Source organism: Tachypleus tridentatus, chromosome 7 (genome assembly GCF_004210375.1).
Source record: "Tachypleus tridentatus isolate NWPU-2018 chromosome 7, ASM421037v1, whole genome shotgun sequence".
In the NCBI taxonomy this organism is placed as follows: Eukaryota; Metazoa; Arthropoda; class Merostomata; order Xiphosura; family Limulidae; genus Tachypleus; species Tachypleus tridentatus.
Window position 1 is genome coordinate 144,556,970 of NC_134831.1, and position 24,541 is coordinate 144,581,510.

Below are 24,541 nucleotides of genomic sequence, written 5' to 3' on the forward strand. Positions count from 1 at the left end.
CTCTCATACATGAAAATTATCTAACTGTACACCATTTTTTTTAAACATAATGATATTTATAAGTTTAAAAAAGTCCTTGGGCTATTGTGTTTTTGTAGAGTTTCAAAACACAGAATGAATACTTATGAATGATACCATACTTTAACTCTCCTTTTTCCTGGTATATAAATGTGTCGCATATTAACTCTTTTTGTTATGTCACCTTCAACAAAAATACTGTTAAATCAAGTTAATATGGAGTAATCATATGGCTTATTTCTTGAAGATTTTTTCTTGAATGTGTGAAAAAACAAACGTGTTTTTATCTTTAAATTTAATGGTTATACATCATTTGTTGTATGCATATCAATTTAATGGTTATACATCATTTGTTGCATGCATATCAATTTAATGGTTATACATCATTTGTTGTATGCATATCAATTTAATTGTTATACATCATTTGTTGCATACATATCAACTGAACTGCAGAATAAATTTATAAAAAAACCTTATTTTCTGACGATTTTTTTTAAATTTATACATTAAATCAGCTTATACATTTAACATAACAGGTTGCACCATCAGTAAAGCATATATTCTAAGGAAAGTATTCAAAAACCTTTACTGGTATACATCTGATCAGTGGTTGAACTGGCCATGGTGACTTACTGATGTCGAGTGACAAAATGTTGCATTATGTTCAATCATGATAAGGAATGTAAGCGATAGTGAACACTAGAATTAAGCAGAGAAGACTGGCCTACTGTTTGTAATTTGTACGGGTGAAAATCGGTCAGTGGTGTTAAAGTGGTGTGTAACTTGTGTCACAACCAAATATATTATCATAGTGAGTGAGATAGAATGCAAATATTCATCTTAACCGCTTAAGAGACTTCTATTTCGTGGTCATTGGTATTTCGAGTTTATAGTAACACAGTATAGCCAGCGTTGATCTAAGCAGTGATACTTAAATAACACATATAATTCATGGATAACCGTGATAAAGTTTCACTTATATTTGTCCATATAAAACTGTAGAAATGGCCCAACAGACAACTAAAAATTGTGTGTGCTTATGCTGTTAATTAGGCCGACAATTTTCGTCTTTTTATTGTCCTATATTAGTGGTTAATGATACGTAAGAAACAGCAGTACACGTTGAACTTCACAGCTAACGTAGAATAATCAGCGATATAACCTATATTTCGTATTTGCCTCTCTAGTCTGTCAGTGTTTTTAGTTTGTTTTTCACTTCATAGGCGAGTTTTTCAGTACTGTGGTGATGAATTATTTTAATCGTATATTGTAAATATTAAAGAAATTATAAAATCAAAACTACAGATAAATGTACAACATATGAAGCTAGAAAGAAAAAAAGGCTTAGAACATCACGCTCCAACCATGCAAACGCTTTCGAGAAATTTATGATAACTAGTTTTACTTACTAATTTCAGCGTCGGTTTCAGTAGAGGGTCTCGGTGATCCCTTATTATGTCGTCGTTTGCTCTGATGTTTACTTCGAACCTTAACCGTTCTAGTAAAGGCCCAGTCTGTCGAACCCCTTTAACCCTTTGTTCCCAGAGCCGCGCCCTCCTGTAGGCTTCATGTATATGTATAGGATGTATATATATGTATTATATATAGTAAGTTTGAATTAGTTTACGTGGGATATCCAGCGGCTTTCTCACCATCTGGTGGATGGGAACGTCAGGTTAAAAAAAAACAACAAACCAAAAATCTATTTTGTATTTAACGTGAGCTAAAATAATATGGTTTGGAATAAAGGCAAGATTTGTGTATCGTGCTCCTATACGCCATTTAGTTCTAATCTGCTATACTGTTCCTTTATTCTGTTATAAATCTCCAAAAAATCACAGAATACTTGTTGAGTATTAACATTGTCTCTCTATATTTGTATGTAAGACAGAGTATTAATTTTGTTTTAGAAATTTAAATTTAATTAAAGTATGAAATTGCCAATATTATTCTACTCTACTAAGACATTCAAATTGTATTTAATCTGTTTTGGAGATTGGTGTAAACTGTTGTAGAATTGACCTACTTTATAAAGTTCTAAAAAGAAATAAAATATTTAACAGACCTGTATTTTTTTTGACTGATCGACACAGGTTATGGTGAAAGGAAAAAATGGAGGAAGATCCCCAGTTATACAACACACTTCATATGGCAGCTGTAATTCATAGTGAAATGGGCGGATTAACATGGTAGTAAACTGTCTGGGTTTTAAACAGTCTTGGTCCCTCGTTATGTAGATACATGTGTAGTGTGGATGTGCTTATGCATGCACGCGTTTCTCAACACACATATCTTGGCCTTGACCTTGATACCCTTAAGTGTGGGCTCTTTCCTTCTCCTGTTATGAATTTTCTCTTATTCCTTACAGGATTCGCCCATAATTGGACACACGCGTGTTGTGACTTGTAGAACGAAATAATAATAATAAAACAGGTACTTTATCCACGTTTTGTACTAATTTCAAATGATGGTGATGGGGAAATGTGTATCTTTAAAATAATTTGGTTCAATTGTCATAAGACAACGGTAATAGCGTTGTACATTCTTCTACATGACACATGGGAAAAATGGTGTAAGCGAAATGAAATACAGAACTTCCACAATCATGAACAAATTTATGTAGCTTCCTGTTTCTTTATAAATATAAGTGTAAGTGTTATGGTTTGTATTTTTGGATGATCAGTGATGAATCTGAGTTTCTAAACCGGTACAAGTTTAGACTTGCAACATTATAAGGCGCGGTATGGCCAATTGGGTTAAGGTGTACTCCAACTCTGTGATACCGACATTACATATTATATGTACTTGAATGGGATATAAATTAATTTGCAACTTAATGTAGATGTACATTTCTGTCATTATCTTAAAAAACGAAAATAAATCTAAATCACTATAGAAATTCTGAAGCTTTATTTTGATATGTTAGTGCAAAGACCTAGTCTTCACAAGCAGTTGTATTTTTCGGTGTAGAATTTCTCAGAGACCAGCTTTTCTTCTTAATCAAAGAAAGACGAGCAATAAAACATCGCTATAAATAATAATTCATCTTTAGATGATAACAGATTTGAAAAGATTTTGACAGGGAGTCGAGTGATATCTGACAGTTTGAGATGTTTACTCCACGTGGTTCCAGTGTGCTACCTTCAGTGCTGTTCATTCGCGCTAACAAGGACAAATGGATGCATTTGAATCTGTATTCGCATCATTTGAACCTACTCTTACATCACTGAGTTGCTTCTTCTCTCGTGACATTTTTCTTTTTCTGAAAGCCCACTCCGTATCTGTAGGGTTCCTTTATGCGCTAACTGTCGTCCCCTTTAAAAAAAAGGAAGAAAATCCTTTTTTTAACATGCAAATATCGTTCAACGGAGATTGTTTTGTTCAGACGACTCGCAGCTGTTGTAATGTGATTGGTGTTTTGCGTCACGCGGACATGCTCGTAGTCTGCTATCGGCGTTTTGAGCTTTACGTATTTTCTCCCCTTCAAGCTGTAACGCTTTAGATAAACACGCACTAATGATCTTAGGGATAAAGATAAAAAAGTCCATCTGTCTCAGGATACTTCCTTCTCCCCTTGTTGAGGTTGAAACAATGACCCAGTAAGATACATCAGTTGGGATCTCTAAAACTCTTAAGAGCTTACTGTCAGTGAAGAGGCCATGCAAGCTGCAATCAAACAGTACTCAATTATTATATCTTTCGTCTCGTTCTAGAGTAAGTTGGCTTTTCTATAAAAAGCTATAACGTTTGTCAGACAAATTAGAAACCAACCGTTTTCCGAAAGACTAGAAGCTTTTAACTTAGTGACTCCTGTTTTGTTTATTTGTCCATATTTTATGCCCCCAAGTGGCTCAGCGGTATGTCTGCGGATTTACAACGCAAAAAACTGGGTTTCGATACCCGTGGTGGGCAGAGCACAGATATCCCATTGTGTAGCTTCGTGCTTAATTCAAAACAACCATATTTTATATTTATATTTTACTTTTTCTTTCTGTCTGTTTGTAAATCCAGATATGTCTGTCAATTTTTATATTTATTTACCTATTATCTGTCAGCGTACTTATTATTTTTCAACGTATTTGATTATATACGTGTTTTGATTACCTACATGGAACTTATGAAAATATTTCGACAATTTCTTTTACTAAAGTACCTTTTGATTCTGATCTATTGGTACAGATTTTGTTAACGCTAAGTATCCTTGGCTTGTTCTTCCACATTTAGTTTTGTCTGTACAGCATTTTCATGTAAGAAAGTTATTTTTATATATATTTATTGATTGTTTAGACTACAAATTAGTTAGAAGATTGAAATTTGTTTGGAATGATATAACAAAGTTCGTCCACCTGTTTGGATAGGATATTTCAATCTACTCCTGAAGACCATTACGAGATTCTATCGAAGTACCTCTAATAGATGAACTTAGTTCATGTCTTTCAGGAAAATACCCAATTGTATCAACCTATTAACATTTTAATTGTTACGTTGCATTAAACACTGAAACAAACGCTTATGACAATAACACGAAAGAGCATGATAATATATTTCATCTGGCTTACAGTTTCAGAAATAACAAAATAGTGAACAAATATCTTGTCATCTTCTAGAATGTAATGAAAAAATATTGTTTTAGGAAGTGTAAATAATCCATATTACCTCCAATACAGATATTATCCCCGTCGCAGTAAACATGCTCGTTCTTTCAGACGTGGGGACGTTATAATGTGACAGTCAATCCCACTATTCGTTGGTAAAAGAGTAGCCCAAAGATTGGCGGTGGGTGGTGATGACTAGCTACCTTCTCCCTAGTCTTACACTGCTAAGTTATAACCCTCAAGGGGCTTTGCGCGAAATTCAAAACAAACCAAACAAACAACTATTATTAACAGTTTCTGGAGAACACTGTGTAAAAAAAAAACAACAGAAACATATAATGATTAGTATGCATTCATTAATAAATTAGGTAGTTGCAATCGACAAGAGTGGAAGGTTTATGCATTTCCTAAATCTATATGACAATATACTATTAGCCTGATAAGTGTGTGTATATATATAATGAAAATTAATATAGTGTGAATATTATTTATCCAACGCAAGTGAGATTAAATAATTAAATATATTTATATAAATATAAATATATAACATATTTACAAACCATATAAAAAGTGTTTGTTGCACGTGCTATCACTGATTCTATGGTTCTTGAAAAGCTTGGAATCAGTATAATCTCAATTTTAAATAACTCCCTCTAATAACAACTGCCCATCAGCCGCACAGCGGTATGTCTTCGGACTTACCACGCTAAAACCCGGGTTTTGACACCTGTGGTGGGTAGACCACAAATAGCCTATTATTGTTGAACTCTGTGCTTAATTCCAAATAAACAAACAAACTAACAACGTCTAGTGATATTAAAAAGCCATTAAACTGTTAACTACAATGGTGTCTACTAAAAAAGCGACCACAAGTGAAAATTCTGTTTCAGGGAATAAATTCCGATTTTTCAATTTATCAATAAACCTAAATAATAAACATTGTACAGCAATACTAATTCATATGTTTCAACATTATCACAACCGAGAATGAAGATTTTTAAGCCTTGGGGGTTGTAAAAATGCTTCTCAAATTGTTGTGATTTTTTTCAAACGACCATACTTTCAATACAAGGTTTTAATTACTGTTTTACAAGAAATTTCTGATGTAAGATATTAATAAGTGTTTTTTTAGTGTCTGTCGTCAAAACTTTCTAACGCTGAAGCTAACGAAAATGGTTGAGAAAACTGTTGTGATATTTTAAATATTAAACCAACTCTTTCATAACTTTAAAGTGTCATACTTTTTTTATATTTCTACACCTAAGTTGCTTTTAGAATTCTACTAGTTACCACTCTGAATCAGTATCCAATAATCACATAGAGTTCATAATAGTTATAAAATAATTACTTTTACTTGATTGATGTAGCTATAAATTACTTTTTTTTTATGTGCGTGGCTATTAAGTTTTGCCCCTCAGTGGCACAGTAGTATGTTTGTGGACTTACAACGTTAGAAACCGTGTTTTGATACCCATGGTGGGTAGAGCACAGATATCTCTTTGTGTAACTTTGTGCGTATCTACAATAAAACAACCAGTAAGTTTTAATTTAGTTTTGGTCCACCAGAAGTGGAAAACTTTACATGGCCAGATGGTTAGGGCAATCGACTTGTAATTTGAGGGTCGCGAGTTCGGATCTCCGTCACACCAAACATTCTCCCTCTTTCAGGCGTGAGGACGTGATAATAGTGTGGTCAATCCCACTATTCGTTGGTAAAGGAGTGGCCCAAGAGTTGGTGATGAGTGGTGATGACTATCTGCCTTCCCTCTAGTCTTAACGATGCTAAATTGGGGACGGCTAGCACAGACAGTCCTCGTGTAGCTTTGCGCGAACTTTAACAAACAAAGAAACAGAAGTGGAAAAGTTCTAGCATTAACAACCTTTTTACTGATACATCAGACAAGATAAGGTTTAAAACGCACAACGTTAAAAATAATGTCATTAAAAGTTTGCCTTACAAACCAATGTCTTCCTCAGTGATTAGTGTGTGCTGTGAATTATTAAATACAGTTACGGTTGTCGCAAGTTATATATCCATTTTTCTGTGTATAGTTTTGTCTTCTATTTCCAAGAGAAATCTATTATTTTGTGCCACATAGTTGTATATGCTGAGGGTAAGTTGGTTCAAAGCAGACAAAGGAAAAAATGAACTAAGCGATTCAGTAAATAAACGTTTATTTTCTTTTATTTATCAGTAAACCTCAATGTGTCGATTCCACACTTTTTTTTTCATGTGAACTGTACTTGCTTGTTAAATTCCCGTTTCTCTTGTTACTGCTGCAAGCATACCACACCGTCATGTTAACTTGGTTGATTATAACTATGGTCAACCATAGCATTTTGCACTTATGCTTACAAGGCATCTCATCGTATTTAGTGTCGTACCCAGATAGCAATTCTTAGCTCAGTAATTTGCTGAAGAATTTGCTCAAATAATTGCGCTATGTCATAAATGGATAAATAATACAAAATAAAACCTAGGCCAACATCTACCGACTAATTTATTCTTTCTATTTTTATCCTAAACTACGGGTCCCCCGGTGGGACAATGGTAAGTCCCACAATTTACAATGCTAAAATTAGGGACTCGATTTCGTTCAGTGTACACAGCAAATAGCCCGATGTGGTTTTACTATAAGAAAAACACACCTAAGCTACAGGCGTTTATGCTTTGCTGCTTTCCTTCTCGTTGCTCGCCCTTTCAGGCGTGGAGACGTTATAATGTGACGCTCAATTCCACTATTCGTTGGTAAAAGAGTAGCTCAAGAGTTGGCGGTGGGTGGTGATGACTAGCTGCCTTCCCTCTAGTCTTACACTGCTAAATTAGGGACGGCTAGCACAGATAGCCCTCGAGTAGCTTTGTGCGAAATTCAAAAAACAAACAAAAACAATCAATCCTTCTCGTCTGTCAGTTCGAAATTATAGACGATTATAAGTAAATAACCCTTATGAAGCGCGAAAATTTTAGAATAAAACTATCGTGTTAACTTTTTGTAATTATTTTTCAAAAGTTAAACACCGTAGTAAAATTTTCCTTTTTTATGTCCCGAACTTATGAAATATTCCTAATATGGCTTATTCCTTTCAGTAAACAGTACTTATAATTTGAAATTTAGCTATTAAGTGGGTTATTATATTTTATTATTCTTACGCTACGTTTATCTATTTAGTTTTTATAAATTCACAATTCAAGCCTTTCAGCAGACTTATTCCATTTTTGTCATCGAAAACTTGTAATTTTACTTATCTTTAGACAAAGGTCCTTTAGATTTCAACAGTGAAAATTGAAATTGTCGATTGTAACTAAATTACGGCTGATTTACTGGTGGTGAATTAGTACTACTATTCGTAGATTTTCAATATTAATTCTTCTCTAAAGTAATTACAAATTTTTAGATTAGTTTCCAGCGCCATTAAAGTGGTTTAGGTTAATTGTAGTCTAAAAAACTCAAACCTTACAATTTTTATTTCAACTGATTATTTTCGCATCATAATGTTATATTTTAATCACTCGAATTGAGTTCCTTTCTTAGAAATCTTCTATGACAATTCCTGCAGAGAAGCCTTTATGTCAAAATGATATCAAACTGTTTGCCATTTATGATATGATATTCCTATTTAGGTTTCTGAAGCGGATAAACAGCACTCTACACATTATTTTTCAGTAACTTCAAAAATTGTGTCTTTTATTGAACACAAAGGATTCAAAGCATACCCACCGTGTATATTGAAACCAGAATTGTTTTTATCATTATAGTTTTCAGGCTTACGTCTTAGCCACCAGGAGGAGACGTCGTCACAAAGTGACCATAACGTTATCATTCTTCATAATTCCTCTCTATGGCCAGATGGTCAGGGCGCTTGACTCAAAATCTGAGGATCGTAGGTTCATTCCCTGTTCCACCGAACATGCTCGACCTTTCAGTCGTAGGGAGCGCTATAAGTTTCGGTCAGTCCACCTATTCGTTGGTGAACGAGTAGTCCAAGAGTTGGCGGTGGGTGGCGATGGCTAGCTGCCTTTCCTCTGGCCCGGCATGGGCATGTGGTTAAGGCACTCGGCTCATAATCTGAAAGTTGCAAGTTCGAGTCTCCGTCGCACCAAACATGCTCGCCCTTTTAATCAAGGGCGTTATAATGTGAGGGTCAATACAATTTTTCATTGGTAAAAGAGTAGCCCAAAAGTTAGCGGTGAGTGGTGATGACTAGCTGCTTTCCCTCTAGTCTTACACCGCTAAATTAGGGACGGCTATCTCAGATAGTCCTCGTGTAGCATTGCGCGAAATTCAAAAACAAACGAACAAAGAAACAAGCCTTTCACTGCTAAATTAAGTACAACTAGCGCAGATAGTCCTCATTTAGCTTTGCGGGAAATTCAAACGAAGTTCTATGTTTATCTTGCACTTTAGAACTAATGTATTTTTTCTACACCATAAATTTATCCTTTATGATTAATATAAACACTCATAGACCTGATAATAATATCTTTAATTCTTTATATGAAAGTAATTAGCATACAAAACGTTTACTTTTATAAACATTTCATCGGTTTTTTTCTTTTTAACTTATTTCACGCTTAGACAACAAACGAACATAGAAAACCCAATTGAACTTAATTTTAATGTTTCTTTACGTTGATTCAGTGACGTATGATTGTGAAAGTGTGTTCCAGCGATATTTATTAGGTCCTGAATGCTAAAAGTGATTATTGAAATCATTTTTAGGTCTATTGGTTTTTTATCTTACGTCCTGTTTTCTTATGAAAGACGAAAACTATTGTTGTTTCTTCTACCTCGTATCTCGATTATTGTTTTTTCTACCCTGAAATCAGTTAGTGTATAATTAAGTTAAATGTTTTATTAACTAATGTTTCTGGATTATTTTGTATGCAGGAATGTGCGACCAAAATAGCTTTATTGGTGAAAAAGAAAGAGAAATCTAGCGTAATAAAATAAACACGGAAATGTATCATATTGTAATAACTGAGTCTATAGATAGAAATAATGTTACTATAAGTTAATGTACAATCTTTAAGATATTGGTCTGTTTTAGTTTATGGTAAAGCTGCTAAAACCATCTGCCGCCGTCCCTAACTTTGAGCTGCTGACCACAGGGAAGACAACTAGCCGGCAGCGGCCACCGCCAACTTTTGAGATACTTTTTTACCAATGGATAACTTCTTGACAGCTGAAAGGACGAGCATGTTAGGGTTCGACATCGAGTTTCAATCTTGGAGACTGAGAGTCGAGCGCCCTGTCCATTTAACGTATTTCAAATACCGCAGGTACTGCAGAAAGATTGTGTTTTAACAATTCTCTCTCTTATTCTAAGATTGCTGTTCCTCGTAATTTCACTACAAAGAGAGGTTTTTTCTCTAGGGTGGAGTGTGACCTGCTGGTAAGCATGCCAAACTGTAGATCCGAGGGTCCATGTTTCACGTTACTTTGTCATAAAAACGCTTTGCGCACTTTAAGACTGGAGGCTTAATTCAACTAGAGTGGCCCAATAAATTAGTGGTATGTGCTTTTGACTGGCTGCCTTCCCCCTAATTTGTTTTTTTCAAAATTAGGGACAGATAGCACAGATTAGCCCTTATTTAACTTTGAGCAAGTATTTTCAAAATAAATAAAGAATTCTCCGAAGTCGGTCAATTCTATTGGTTCAGGGGAAACAGTTTTAAAATTGAGACGTGAAACAAAGTAATAACTTCGCAGCTTAAGTAGAACAAATAGAATTAACATATTCTCCATACTTTGATTTTCTTCCCGAAATTAAAGTGGCGAGTTCTTATCTAATATAATTTTGAACCACAAAACATTTAGAAGTATAACAATTGGAGTTAGCCATAAGTTTAATTTAGAGTCATTTTAGTTGTTCTGGGACAAATTACATAGTTTATCTACAGTTCTTTCGGGTCTGTCATAACAGGATTTCATTTAGAACCATAGTTTCAGTAAATTGAAAAAAAAATCATTTTATTAGACACAAACAAACTCATTGGGTGAGATAATTTAGGATACTTCAAATCAAACTTCAAATGGCTATCCTAATACTTTTTGATAGTCAACCATTACAGGGTTAAGCTAGGATTATTTGGGAGTTGATAATATATGGTAATTTTTTAATTGGTTATCGAAAGATTAATCTATGACTTGGTTATAAAGGAAACCATCACAGTGCTAATCTAAGTTTGGTTTATATAGGTATATATAAAAGCTTCATCTAGGCTATTATCTAGGTCCGGCATGGTCAAGCGTGTTAAGACGTGCGACTCGTAATCTGAGGGTTGTGGGTTCGCATCCCCTTTGCGCCAAACATGCTTGCCCTTCCAACCGTGGTGGCGTTATAATGTGACGGTCAATCCCACTATTCTTTGGTAAAAGAGTAGCCCAAGAGTTGGCGGTGGGTGGTGATGACTAGCTGCCTTTCCTCTAGTCTTACACTACTAAATTAGGGACGGCTAGCACAGATAGCCCTCGAGTAGCTTGTTGTAATTGAAACTTTCCCTTATATACGATGTGCGTTTGTGTTTTCATGAAAATCTGGGTCTTTAATGCAGACCCCTCCCCAGTGGCACAGCGGAATATCTGCGGACTCATTCCGTTAGAAACCGGATTTCGATACCCGTGGTGAGCAGAACATAGATAGCCCATTGTGTAGCTTTATGATTAATTCCAAACAAACAAACTTTAGGGCAGTATGTGATCAATTTCTTTTTCTTCAAGTTGTAGTTTTCAGTCGTTTTAACTGGTTTGTTGTTTAGAATGAAATGAAATTCACTGTCATGCTTGCATAAATCTTCTTATCAGATGTTATTTACTATTATTATGTATCATATATCCAACCCGTTTATGCCTCTCAAACCACTTTTTCTTGCTGTAAAACCACAAATTACGGGAGATGCGGTGTGGAATTTATAGATTCGCTTATCTGTAGTCACTCGTAAATAGGTTAGTATTATGTGGTGTGGTTAGTCACCACAATATAAAGCTAGCTTGAACTTTACTGCGTTCAAAAACATGATATCTGGTGTTTTTGCTTTTATTACCTTTAATCTATTTGAGTTTAAAGCATCACCATGATGACTTCGTCACATACATCCTGTAATTTGTGAATTATTATTATTATTATTATTTATATTCAAACGAACTCCGGGTCTGTTAGGCCCAACTGTGTATGTCTAAAGAATTCATAATGTAAAGAAAATGACAAAAATAAATAATATGCGATTTTCTTGTGCATCCAAGCTGAATATTTCATATAAAAAATCCTCATTTGCTGTGAAGATTTCCCATCTTCTGGGTAACAATCAGAAGAACTGCTATAAGAGACTCGCCAAAGCGGTCAAAACACGTACATGAAAAATTGATTACACTGCTGAATTTAGAGAAGGCAATACAACATTCTGTGACAAAGCTTGTCAAAGCAGGTGTTCTTCTCAAAATTTCAACCAATATCTTCTAGTGTAAACCTGCTTCCGTTCCCTCAAGCCTATCACCGATATGAATAATTTTCTACCGTTGTGCATTTCTTTATATTACTTTCCCACCCATTAAAGGTCGTAATGAGAGAAGTTTTGAAGTCAAATATTTTTTTTTCGAAATACTTCACTATAAAAAGTTACTGAAGCTTACGTTAAGTAGATGTTGCTGTTAATATCCATATTCATTGTCGCCGCTTCTCGTTGAATCACCGGTAAGTTTACACACTTAAAGCGCCAAAATCCGGAGTTTGATTCCCTGCGATAGACAACAGTGTGTGGATAGCTCAATGTGGGGCTTTATGTTAGAAAACGAACAAAGAAAAATGTTTGTTGTCGTATGCTATACTGCTAATTTTTAATTTTGTTTTCCGTCTAAATACTAGAATCTACGGATAATTAGTTACAGTTTCCAGTTTAGTTTTTTATAGAGAACAGTGAAGTGGTTTTTGAAAATCATCACATTCGTTCTTTTTATAATGTAAATGTCACGAGATGACGCTCTCTAGAGATACCTCTTTCGTGTTTGATGGTGGTGTATAAAAACAGCCGGTGTAGTTACACATGGGGGCCCACGCATTTAGGGGGCCCCGGTAGGGTCGAAAGTTTAAATTATTATGCACTCAATATATTCATTTTCAGGGTTATCAACTTAGTTTATAATATATTTATTTATTCATGCATTCATTCCATGAGGTTTTACTTTTTTTGTTCTATGCTTACTAATTCGGATCGGACTATTGCATTCTCTAGCATGTTTGACCGAGGAAACTGTTAACGGCTTTGGCGAAATGTTGACACGACCTGACACTTTCAGGACTCAATGCGTAATTTAAATACTTCACACGTTCAACGTCAACTGCACGCCATAGGAAAGAACGAGTGAAAATGCATTCCTGATTGTGGTTTTGCGCAGAAAATACCATCTGCTTTATGTTGTGATTTATAAAAGTGTAGTTTATAATGTCAGTATGCCTCCAAATCATAAAAGTGTAGTACAAAATGCGTAAATTGTAGAAGGAAGAATTGCAGTAGGTTGCAGAAGTTCCTAAAATCAGCGTTGATTTTTTAGAAATGTGCCCGTGACAATTGGTGCAGATACGGAGCAAGACAGTGGGCTCAGTGTCAGTACCCCATCAGAGACCAACAACGTTGAAACGAACTTCGCTAAAACACTTAAAGAAGGAACCATCAGAGGCATGTAGGAGAAAAAAAAACTTCACAAAATAACTTATGGACCTGCCTTTCTCCCAGCAGATGACAAACACTACAGACAGAGGTAATTTCCCTTTAAATATTATGGATATCCAAGTAAAACAATATATAATATTATGTTTCGTGTAAGCCTAATGGACCATTTCCATAAGACACAAAGCTAAACTACCATTGTTTCTCCACAAAATATTTTGACACTACAACACAGATAATATTTAAACGACCGTGTGTGGTTGGCTTTGTTACTCTTCGAAATCAGACCGTACTTACTGAGAACCTGGCTACTTTTTTGTCGATCGTTGTACAGCTTTATTACTTAATATGACATAGATCAAAAGAAGATAGAGACTAGCGTCACGCAACAAGAAAAAATGATTTTCATGAAACATGAAAAATACGCGTAGATTCTTGGTAGTGTAAGAGCAGTTGTAATTACAACTGCAGTTGATGAAGATCTAGAAACTCGTACACCATAAAAAATAAATAAATTTTTTGGAGACAAGTTTGGTACATCTGATTGATGCTCTCAAGGAACGCCGAAAGGATTATACTATTAGTAGGATTTTTTTCTACATAATATAATTGTTTACCTATGACCCAGTATAAAAACGACTCATTTCTAGGCATAGTGGTTCGATTATGTATCTTGGTTATAAGATGAGCTCATTAGCGAAACTTATTGAGGGGAATATTGCTGACGAAAGTAAGGCTGCGTCTTTTCCTATCTGTAATAATAGATGCCATCCAATACATTTCCAGTGTTTGATCGGCTGAGGCAAATGTTTTGATAGGTAACACCTGAAAGGAATGTTGCAATTAAAATTAAAATTAACGAATCTTTTTGTGGAAGTATTTTACCACTCTGGCAGTGGGCATGAAATACATTTCTTGACCTTACTGAACAGCAAAGTCGAGGTTAGGGTAATGAGGAGTCGTTAGTGTGAGTAGTGTGTACTGTGGTGGGCAAGTAAAAATATCAAAAATAGCAAACTGCTTATAAGCTAAATATGGCACTATAGGATTTGAAACAAAAATCAGTAATAACATAAGGAAATGGGATACGTTATCTTTATTTATGTTAATTTCAGAAACATCCAGCCCCTTCAAAATTATTTTGACGCGACTTCATCTTACCTCATAGTCGTAATGGTTTGAAGCATTTATTCATCTGAGGTTTCGACATCTTGAAGGCATTTAAAACAGTATTTTTGAGCAAAACCTTTGATAAGCGCATTGAGGCTTTGGCATTACGGACGTCAGTTTGTTGTTGTTATTGTGCTCCAAACAAATATCTTGAGAAGAATGAATATTGTTGCAGTCTAAAAATAGAGACCTTTAAAAAGTATCAAATTTGGTATGCAGTGCTACTGAGAATTAAGTAACGTTTAGAAATAAGTTTTAAGAAACTATAAATACATCAATTAAAGTATTGGAAAGGTAGAGGACAAACAAAGTTTCATGAAAGGCGCTGGAAAAAAGTAAAATTTCATTTTAACAAGTTTTCTACAAATGAACTATTTGCCTACTCAGAAAAGTTTTTTCAGGGGGAAGCGTTTTACAGGTGCCTAGATATAACAAATGCACAGCCTTCTAATCGATTTCAGACCTTACAGGCAGTTTCAGATAAATTCAGAGTAATCGAGCCATATACGTTTGTTTGTGCAAGTGATGATGATATGTGTGAGGGAATTGAAAATAACTTACCAATAATTTCAGCTGGCATTTCTTCTAGTTTTTCTGGATAGCTGCTTTAATTTAAATCAGATTTAGAATGGGATGTATCATCATCGTTTTTACTGTACTTCTGCATTCATTTTCAAAACTCAAATTAATAAAGAAATAACGAAGTGGTACTATGCAACAGGAATTGGGAATGTTATCCATTGGAACTGAAACTAGCCAAGAAACAAGTTACTGCAGATAATTGATGACTTTAAAGAACGTAAAGCATGCAAAACGCGATTGCAATAGGTGAGTAGAATACTTTTTAATGGGAATTACTATACATTGACCTACTGTGTCACACATATTCTAATATTTCGAAAGTTAAATTATAAGTTTTAAACGAGTCAAATTGTTTTTGTTTTGCTCTTATAAACGTGTATAATTGTTTTTGTTTAAAATCTGAGAAGGGATTATTGGTTTGTTTTGAATTTCGCGCAAAGCTACGCAAGGGCTATCTGCTTTAGCCGTCCCTAATTTAGCAGTGTAAGACTAGAGGGAAGGCAGCTAGTCATCACCATCCACCGTCAATTCTTGGGCTACTCTTTTACCAATGAATAGTGGGATTGACCGTTATATGATAACGCCCCCACGGCTGAAAAGACAAGCATGTTCGGTGTGACGGGGATTCGAACCCGGAACTCTCAGACTACGAGTCGAGTGCCTTAACCACCTGGCCATGCCAGGCCAAGAAGTAATGAAGCCTCAATGTAATCCTGCCCAGAGGCTCATGTTTCACTTCCTCTTTCTATGATGTTTCATTCTAGTTATAAATGTATCTACACAAGAAAAAAAAGTGTCACGTTTGACAGAGTTAAGGGAACAAAAGGCTGTTTAGGTTTCATTTCCGTTAAACTACCGAATTATTATCGGTGGTAGGATATCCGTCGTAGCCTGTCATCAATAGTAAAAAGAAAATACTTTACCTAAAATCAAATGATCGACTTCTTTACCTCCACCTCGCTTAACTTTTGAATGTACTATGAAACTAAGAACGTAAAGGGTAATGACGAACCCTCGTCTAATTTTTCTACTGCAAGACTTCCGGTGATTTTAGTGAAGTCTGTTCTTTATAAATATCTGTTCTTTTTTTTTCCCATTATCGCCTGAATATCTTATACACGTACAGGCGTTTCAAACAGGATGTAACGATATAGGATAATACAGTTATTACTTCGAGCATATGGTAATTCCCTTGAATACGCAACGTAAATATTATTTTACGTAATGATCTTTGAAGCATCTGTATTTGCTTAAGTTTTACTCAAGCCTCTGCTTTTCGGAAATAAAAGTATTTTTACTCATTCTTTGTGTAGCATCTCTGGTATTGTTTCAGTTTTTATTTAAATGTCACTGCTTGTCATAGATTACCTTTCCCTATAAATAATTGAACCTATTTATTGATATTGTGTATTAAGTGCCTTTGATACTGCGAAATGGTATAATACATATGAGAGCAATCTTTTGAACTCAGTGGATATTAGATCGTATATTGACGTTGTTCTTATAAAGATAATTTTAACTGTTCACAGGAAGAACATTTGACTGAAGAGTTTTGACCTCGTGATCTTAGTGATTAGTTTAAACCCTGAGCATCTTCCAACATGAACAGAAGATAAATTTACATCATCCATCTCATTCATTACCACTCAAAACACCAGTCTCTTCAAACATGGCATTCAAATTCCATGGTAACCACAAACAAACACGGTCGTTATTTTCATGCATTTTATATGATATTCGGTTAGATCAAGACAGTATGGTCAGAAATATATTCGACATGGCGCATTCTCCCCTCCCTCCCCCCAGTATGTAAAGCCCCATTAATTACACTGTAATTGATTGCTGAGTGACGACTCGATAAGGACCTGCTACTTATATTGATTTTGAGATGTAGTTCTTTAATTACTGTTGAAGTATATTTTGGTAAGATGAAGAGTTATCGGAAAAAATGAGATAATTAGAAACTAGTCATGTGCTTTGTATTAAGTGTTGATATAAATCTCTCCTGGAAACAGTACGTACAATGTTGTCTTTCGTACCGGAAATATTTTAGAATCTACACATACTTACAACGGTATAAACCGGATTTCGATACCTGTGGTGGGCAGAATACAACCCATTGTGTAACTTTGTGCTTAATTACAAATAAACAATTCTTCAAGCAACAACGTAAGTTATTTACTTTAAAAACAGGACAATATATCCTTCGTTCTGAAAATAAGGTTTCTAGTAAAAATGAAACACGTCAAGCTTTTGTTCAAACGTTCCGTAATCAATTATTTAGTTTAAAGAATTTGCTAATTTTCTTTTCTTAGCTACGACGGATTATTTTTAAGTTCGGGAAATTCGAGGCATAACTTTCGAGACCGATAACAAGCTTTAACGAATTTCCCACTTCACGACTAACGAAAATAAAGGGTTAGACTCCTTCATTGTAAAAATCAACATGTACAAACAGTCTGTATCTTAAGACCAAAACGTACAAACATTACATTTATTTAATCTAGAACAACAAAAAAATTCCCAGTTTTTGTAAACTGTAGGAACATTGTGTTCGTTAAGCAACACACACATACACACAAAACATTAATATTCTAAACGTCAACTACACGAAGATATTGTTTGAGTTGCAAATATAAACATATTTCATTCTACAAACTGAAAGTAAAATATTCATTCCGAACATTCCCGTCATTTGTGGAAAAGAAGCTTTTCGTATGTATCGTTTAACCATTTCAGTTTCGATACCCGTGGTGGGCAGAGCACAGATAGCTCTTTGTGTAGCTTTGTGCTTAATTAAAAACAACTTGTCAGGAGCTATCGGATTCACTGGGTTAGTGAAGTTGTAGGAAATTGATAGCTTCTGACAAAGTTATAACAGTGAAGCATTGAGCTAATAAATATAAGATGGAGATATAGGTCGTTATTTTATTTATCTAAATAGAATATTTCGTAATAAACTCAGTTTGCTTTTAGCCAAAGGTAAGAAAACATAATAACTTCAGACTTTGTTTCCTGTATTTTGAACACACGTTACAAACTGTTTGCCTGTATTATCAGATTAAGTGATGAACATTATAATATTCGGATTCAATAAAGTTCGGATTAATTTATATGCAAAAACGGCTCGTTTGGGTTGAGAAAATATTTTACATAGAAGAGCGAACAACGTTTCGACCTTCTTCGGTCATCGTCAGGTTGTGAAACGAGCCGTTTTTGCATATAAATTTCTCAACAAGTGGGTTTCTTGACATCACTGAAAGTTCGGATTAATTAAAGAAAATTTGTTTTTCAATTTCGCGCAAAGTTACACGAGGGCTATCTCCGCTAGCCGCCCGTAATTAAGCAGTGCAAAACTAGAGGGAAGGCAGCTAGTCATCACCACCTACCGCAAACTCTTGGGCTACTCTTTTACCAAAGAATAGTAAGATTTACCCTCACTTATAACGCCCCCACGGTTGAAAGAGCAAGCATGTTTTGTGTGACTGGGATTCGAACTCGCGACCCTCAGATTACGACTCAAACACGTTAACCACCTGACCATGCATTTAGCAACGAAAAATAATTATGGTCAGTTTTTAAAACAGTGCCCAGACCTGTGATAACGTTACAAAATCAAAATTAAGATGGCTACTCCACCAGCCTCGGGAATATTTTTAAAGTTGATCTTTTAAAATAAACTGAAAATAGATCCAAAGGAACTAGAAAATCATATTTTTATAAGCTTTTATATTTTCTCAAAAATCACGTGTGAGTTTAGTGTCGTTACCCAAAAGTGTTAAAGAGTTGATCGTACAAGTTGAATACTTATGTATGTGTGTGTATAAACACACGCACACTCAGCCAATAAGAAATAGTTTTAATGTTTTTACAGTTTATCAATTCATTCTTCTAACGTTCCCTCGAGAATATCTAAGGCTAGGGTATATATATATATACACATACATGTACAATACTTTCCCGTTGGGGCCTCTGTATTTTTGTCAGATCGTATGTAGGTTTCGTCAAAAGCTCCCACGATGCAATTGACTCTGTGATGTCTTCCTTTTAACAGATGTCACGCCTTGTTAAAGAAGTCAGTGTCTCTTTAAAACCCACGCCTCACAAATGAGCTAATATCGTTGTAGCCTCATGAACGTTAATATAAATGTACATGTATATATATATTATATCGTTGTGTGTTTGTATTTAGGACTAATATTTACGTGAGAGCGTCTTTCTTCACATGTCAACGACTCAGCAACAAACCGGATGTAGCCAGGAGCTGTGTGCTTACTTAGTGATAAAATTAATGAATCACACTTTCATTGACTTCTACACAACAAAGTTCACTTGTCCATATATAAATTTTACAGAACCGGATGTGTTTCAGACTTTAACACTGTGGTCACAATATTATTTTTCCTTAGAGAAACATTAATATCATGGACACAGTGAGATTCAGTATTTTTTTAGACACGTACTACTATCAAATTATAGCTACTGTACTAACACAAAGCTAAATTTATATAAAAATGCCATATTTGACTGTACAAGTTGTTTTTAAAAGTAAATTGGACGTTTTATAAAAAAAGAAATATAATAACAAAACGAATGATAAGTAGAACATGCCGCTTGGTGGTTTATCTTTGTTTGGAGGACGATGCCGGTTGTAATAGTGACATGTACTTCTGCTTCTTACCTTGAAAACTCAGAAACATATTAACGATTTATGCTTAGTTATTTCACGTATTATTTAAAACACTAAAAGAGGCACTATAAAAAACATATTCTACTCATTGTGCAAAAAAAAAGGCTGAGAAAGATTATAGATGTATACTTTACTCGGCACAACATGGTGGTTAAACCACTCGACTCGTAATCTGAGGGTCGTGGGTTTGGATCCCTGTCATATCAGACATGCTCGCCCTTTCAGCTGTGGGGACGTTATAATGTTTCAATCAATCTCACCATTCATTGGTAAAAGAGCAGCCCAGGAGTTGGCGGTGGGTGGTGATGACTAGCTGCCCTCTCTCTAGTCTTACACTGCTAAATTAGGGACGGCTAGCGCAGATAGCGCTCGTGTTGCTTTACGCGAAATTAAAAACAAACCAATACTTTACTCTTGTACTTAATCTGAAAACCGTAACAAAAACCTATGTATGCTATCACACTAATGAAATCTAAGTAAGATGGAATTCTCAGTAGCTGCTGCACTTAATTCTTTTAGACAATATTATAGTAAATTAATTTATGAGACTTTTCTTTTCATTGGCTATATTGTTTGTGAGGTAGAAATTCCGAGCGTGGGACATGCGTATACCCGATTTGATTTTATTGTTAACCACGACTTCTACCAGGCTAAAGTGGAGTAAATGTATCTAGGAGACCTTGGACGTGGTCAAATATATTAGTCAAATGGATTTGACCTCCTGAGTATGTTTGTGGAATCACACTGTTAAAATCGGATTTCGATATCCATGGTGGACAGAGTAGAGATAGGCTATTGTTCAGCTATGTGCTTAATTCTAGCCAAAAATAAATAAATAACAAACCTCCTGAGTCCAAATTCGTAAACAGATCTCAATTCAGTTAAGAGATAACGAAGCTATGAGTTAACATTTTGTACTGAGCCATTATGCCGCAGCTAAAATAATGTTATAGAAGTGTATTTTGCTTTTGTTCTGACTAAGTCTGATAACCTCATAAAATCCAATCTTAGTTACCTTCATACAACCAGTTGAAGCTATCACACTAATCAAAATTCAAATGTGTATATACATATATATACTCTACGTTTGTTCTGATTTAGGTTGACAACCGTCATAAAAGCTATCGCATTAGCATAGTCCATAGTTAGAAAAGACAGAAATAACACGAAAACAGATAAAAATAAAATAAATTAACAACAATGCAGTAATGTATATACTATAACATGTAGCACAACTTGAGACTGATTACTTTAAAGAATAAAAATCTATAGAACATGTAATTAATTGTACTCATAAGTTAAAAAAAACAATATAATGAAAATAAACATAATAATTTATTTGAAAAGTACATCATATAATTTCTTTATTTATTCTAAAAAGGATAAGTCAAAAACTGACGCAAACAGTTTAAATAAGACCATCCATGGTTATGGCCAAATGTAGGATAGTTTTATGAACAACGAGCTCTACGTATTTTATTTTACGAAAGGTTGTTTGTTGTTTTCAATATGTCAATGTACCCCACTAGTACAGCGGTAAGTCTTTGGATTTACAACGCTAAAATCAGACGTACGATTGTCCTCGGTGGACTCAGCAGATAGCCCGACGTGGTTTGCTATAAAAAAACGCACACGCACACACAACATGTTAACAATCACTACTAACCTATCTATTGGTAAGTCATGCGCATGGATGTAATTTTCCATATTAGTACTGTTTACAATTTTCTGTTGTTAAATATACTTTGCATATTCTGAAGGCCCGACATGGCCAGGTGGTTAAGGCGTTCGACTCGTAATCCGAGGGTCGCTGGTTTGAATTCTGGTCTCACCAAACATGCTCGCCCTTTCAGCCGTGGGAGCGTTTAATGTTACGGTAAATCCCACTTTTCGTTGGTAAAAGAATAGCCCGAGAGTTGGCGGTGGGTGGTGATGGCTAGCTGCCTTCCCTTTAATTTTACACTGCTAAAGTAGGGACAGCTAGCGTAGATAGCCCTCGTGTAGCTTTGCGCGAAATTCAAAAACAAACAAACATACTCTGAAATTATGTTCTGATGTTCTTCGCCAACTTTTCAAACATAAAACTGATTACATTATTTGCATGTGGTCTTATATACGACACAGTTTACAAACCATAATGTCAGTTATTTCTTGATCTGCCGCTGAATGCCTTTTGTTGCTGCTGCGTGACGGGTTTTGGTAACAAGTAAAAATATGAAGTCGTGATTTTAAGTTTCCACCTGGACGTTCAACGATTTCGGTAGGAAGATTAATGTAACAAGTGCACCTTCAGAGAAGGTATGTTATATTTTCACATGTGAAAGAAATTAACCGAGCTACTACACTAAGGTTTTCGGTGAGTTTCTCTTAGGAGGTGACGGGATAATGTTTTCTAACAATGTCGTAAATACCGATGCAATGTTGTCCGGTGAATATTGTTTAAAACATATTCTAGATCGTTCCTAGCCTTACGAATGTTTAATATAATGTTTTGGGGTAATTTGTAACCTGTTGGTCTATCTCGATTGTTCCACACTCTAAACGGAATTAGCTTAAAGCCAGCCCTTATCATTCACATACTTATTAAGCTCTTAAGGTAACCCATTCCAAAAGTCAACCACCCTGTTAGAAAAATAAAATTTTCTTAACTGAAGATGGCTCCTATCCTGACAAAACTTATACTTGTGTCCCCTAGTCCTACTGTTCTCACTGTTGAACATGAAAAAACGTGATTTATCAACACTGTACATTAACTTTAAAATCGTAAACACTTCAATCGGACCCTCCCCAACTCTTATTTCTTCAAGGAATTTCAGCCTCTTCTCATATCACAATCCTTCTATTTCAGGTACCATTGTAGTAACCCATCTCTAAACCCTTTCCAAAGTTCAATGTTTTTCTAAGGTAAGAGGCTCAAGACTGTACAATGAAAGTGTAACATATTTAGATACGTATTCAATATTTATGTACATATAATCCTATTTGCTCCTATCATTAGCAACATCAAAGTGTTTGGATGGCTTTAGAGACTTGTCGAATATTATACCAAGATCCATTTCCTTTTTTGATACTGTTAAAGTTATTCCTATCCAAATTATGCTTATAATTCAAATTATGAAAACCCACATGTGATATGTTTCATTTGTTATAATTAAAACCCGCGTACCGTTTATTTGTCCAACTAACTAAATGATCTAAATCCTTTTGTTAAACAGCAGCATCTTCTTCACAGCTAATAACAACCAAGATCTTAAAATCATTTGCAAATTTAAATAATTTATCGACTATTCCTTCATCTGTATCATTAATGTAAATCAAAAGAGCGAAAGTCCTAAGACTGATCTCTGAGATACCCCACTTACAACATTAATGCACTTGACAAACTCCATTTGTAATAATCCTCTGCTTTCTTTCATCCAGTCACTTTTCTATCCAATTTGTTAACTTAACCTCCAAACCTATATAGACAATATTTCTATAAATCATTTACGTGACATTTTGTCAAATGCTTTCTCACAATCCAGATACATTAAACCTACACCCTTTTCTTCATCTGCATAAACAGTTAACCTTTTCAAAGAATTCCAAAAGATTTATGAAGTGAGATTCTTCCTTAATGAAATCATGTTGGGCTCTCCAATAAAATTCTGTACTTTGTTAAATGACCTTGCAAAGCATTTTTAAAAGATTTTTCAAAAATTTCCCATAAGTGTTGAAAAACTTGTAGGCTTATAATTACTGTAATCACCTACCTTGAAAAAGAAAGTTACATTAGCTAACTTCCGATTCTTAGGCACATGTCCGCCATTCAAGCACTGACAAAAAATAGCAGTAAATAGTTCACATATCCAATCTTTAACCTCCTTCTCCTTCAAATCCTTTAGGGAATATTATCTGGACCAAGATCCTTATCGTTTTTTAAAACTTCCCAGTTTTTCTTAAACAGCTCAGAATTAATAGTCATCTTCTTTGATCTCATTTCCATTTTTCAACTGTTCAAGATATAGAATACTCTTTCTATAGGTGTTAAATGAATTTCATTCAGTTTACCAACTATCGCTCAGCGTTTAACATTTTTTGAATGGTGAGTTTAAAACGTAAGACTTACGCATAATTTTCGATATAAATATGCCTCTAAGTCTCCTTTAATAATTGTCATCATGATGTGTTGAAAAATATTTCTCCATTGTTTCAGGAGTGATCAAAATTGAATTTTCTAGATGGATGACTTATTAAAATAACTGTCAAATGTAAGGTTGTATTCTAAGCCATAATTTTACAAAACTCTATCATCGATTAACCCGTATCACATGTCTGAGGCCATGCAAGACTGTCACACCATGTTGTAAGTGCTTTCCTTTCCAGAATTCCCTGAGAAGTAATCAAATGTAAATAGCTTTCTTTGTCAACACACAGTAAAAATAACTGCCATTATATTCCATGAATAATATTGTATATAAAACCAAATGCAAAGATTGGTCGAAAACTTTATAATATACTATTCAGAGTATGCAAAGACATTGAACAATTGAATACTGTCCATAATACCGTTGCAGAGAATTACATTAGTGCCTATGATTTCCCAACATTTAAACCAGTAATGATTTTTGACACACTTAAAACAAGAAAATACTCCGCAAATATATATATATTCACTAAATCCTTGTTCGTTAAAATGCCACGAGTGAATCGTGATCGTGAATGGTCTCTTTAGAAAGTTTTGTTTCAGTTTTATATTTATTATTTAGACTTACTCGTGAGTATGCAGAATGTACAATCAATATGTTTTTCTAACTCAATAATATGTTGTTGTTTTTTTAG

At 34.8% G+C, this 24,541-nt stretch overlaps 1 protein-coding gene and 1 long non-coding RNA gene across 21 annotated transcripts in view; one reads left to right on the forward strand and one right to left on the reverse strand.

Moving 5' to 3' along the window:
• Positions 1 to 2,271, reverse strand: part of LOC143256814 (uncharacterized) — a 34,187-nt gene extending 31,916 nt beyond the window's left edge. Inside the window, exons 1-2 of the long non-coding RNA XR_013031525.1 lie at positions 2,084 to 2,271; positions 1,428 to 1,673 (exon numbers count right to left, since the gene is read on the reverse strand). This is a non-coding gene — a long non-coding RNA (uncharacterized LOC143256814). The remainder of the gene's footprint in view (positions 1 to 1,427; positions 1,674 to 2,083) is intronic.
• Positions 1 to 24,541, forward strand: part of LOC143256811 (uncharacterized) — a 222,196-nt gene that overhangs the window by 24,272 nt on the left and 173,383 nt on the right. For 17 of the 20 annotated variants that reach the window (XR_013031513.1, XR_013031519.1, XR_013031505.1 and 14 more), the window contains exon 3: positions 13,163 to 13,369. Coding sequence is in view for 3 of the 20 variants with exons in the window: in XM_076514525.1 (XP_076370640.1) it covers positions 13,324 to 13,369 (46 nt within the window). In the remaining 17 variants the exon portion in view is untranslated. Of the gene's footprint in view, positions 1 to 3,020; positions 3,733 to 13,162; positions 13,370 to 13,807; positions 15,277 to 22,568; positions 22,618 to 24,541 lie in introns of those variants that run through there. The other 3 variants (XR_013031523.1, XR_013031512.1, XM_076514524.1) reach the window with 3 other exon arrangements.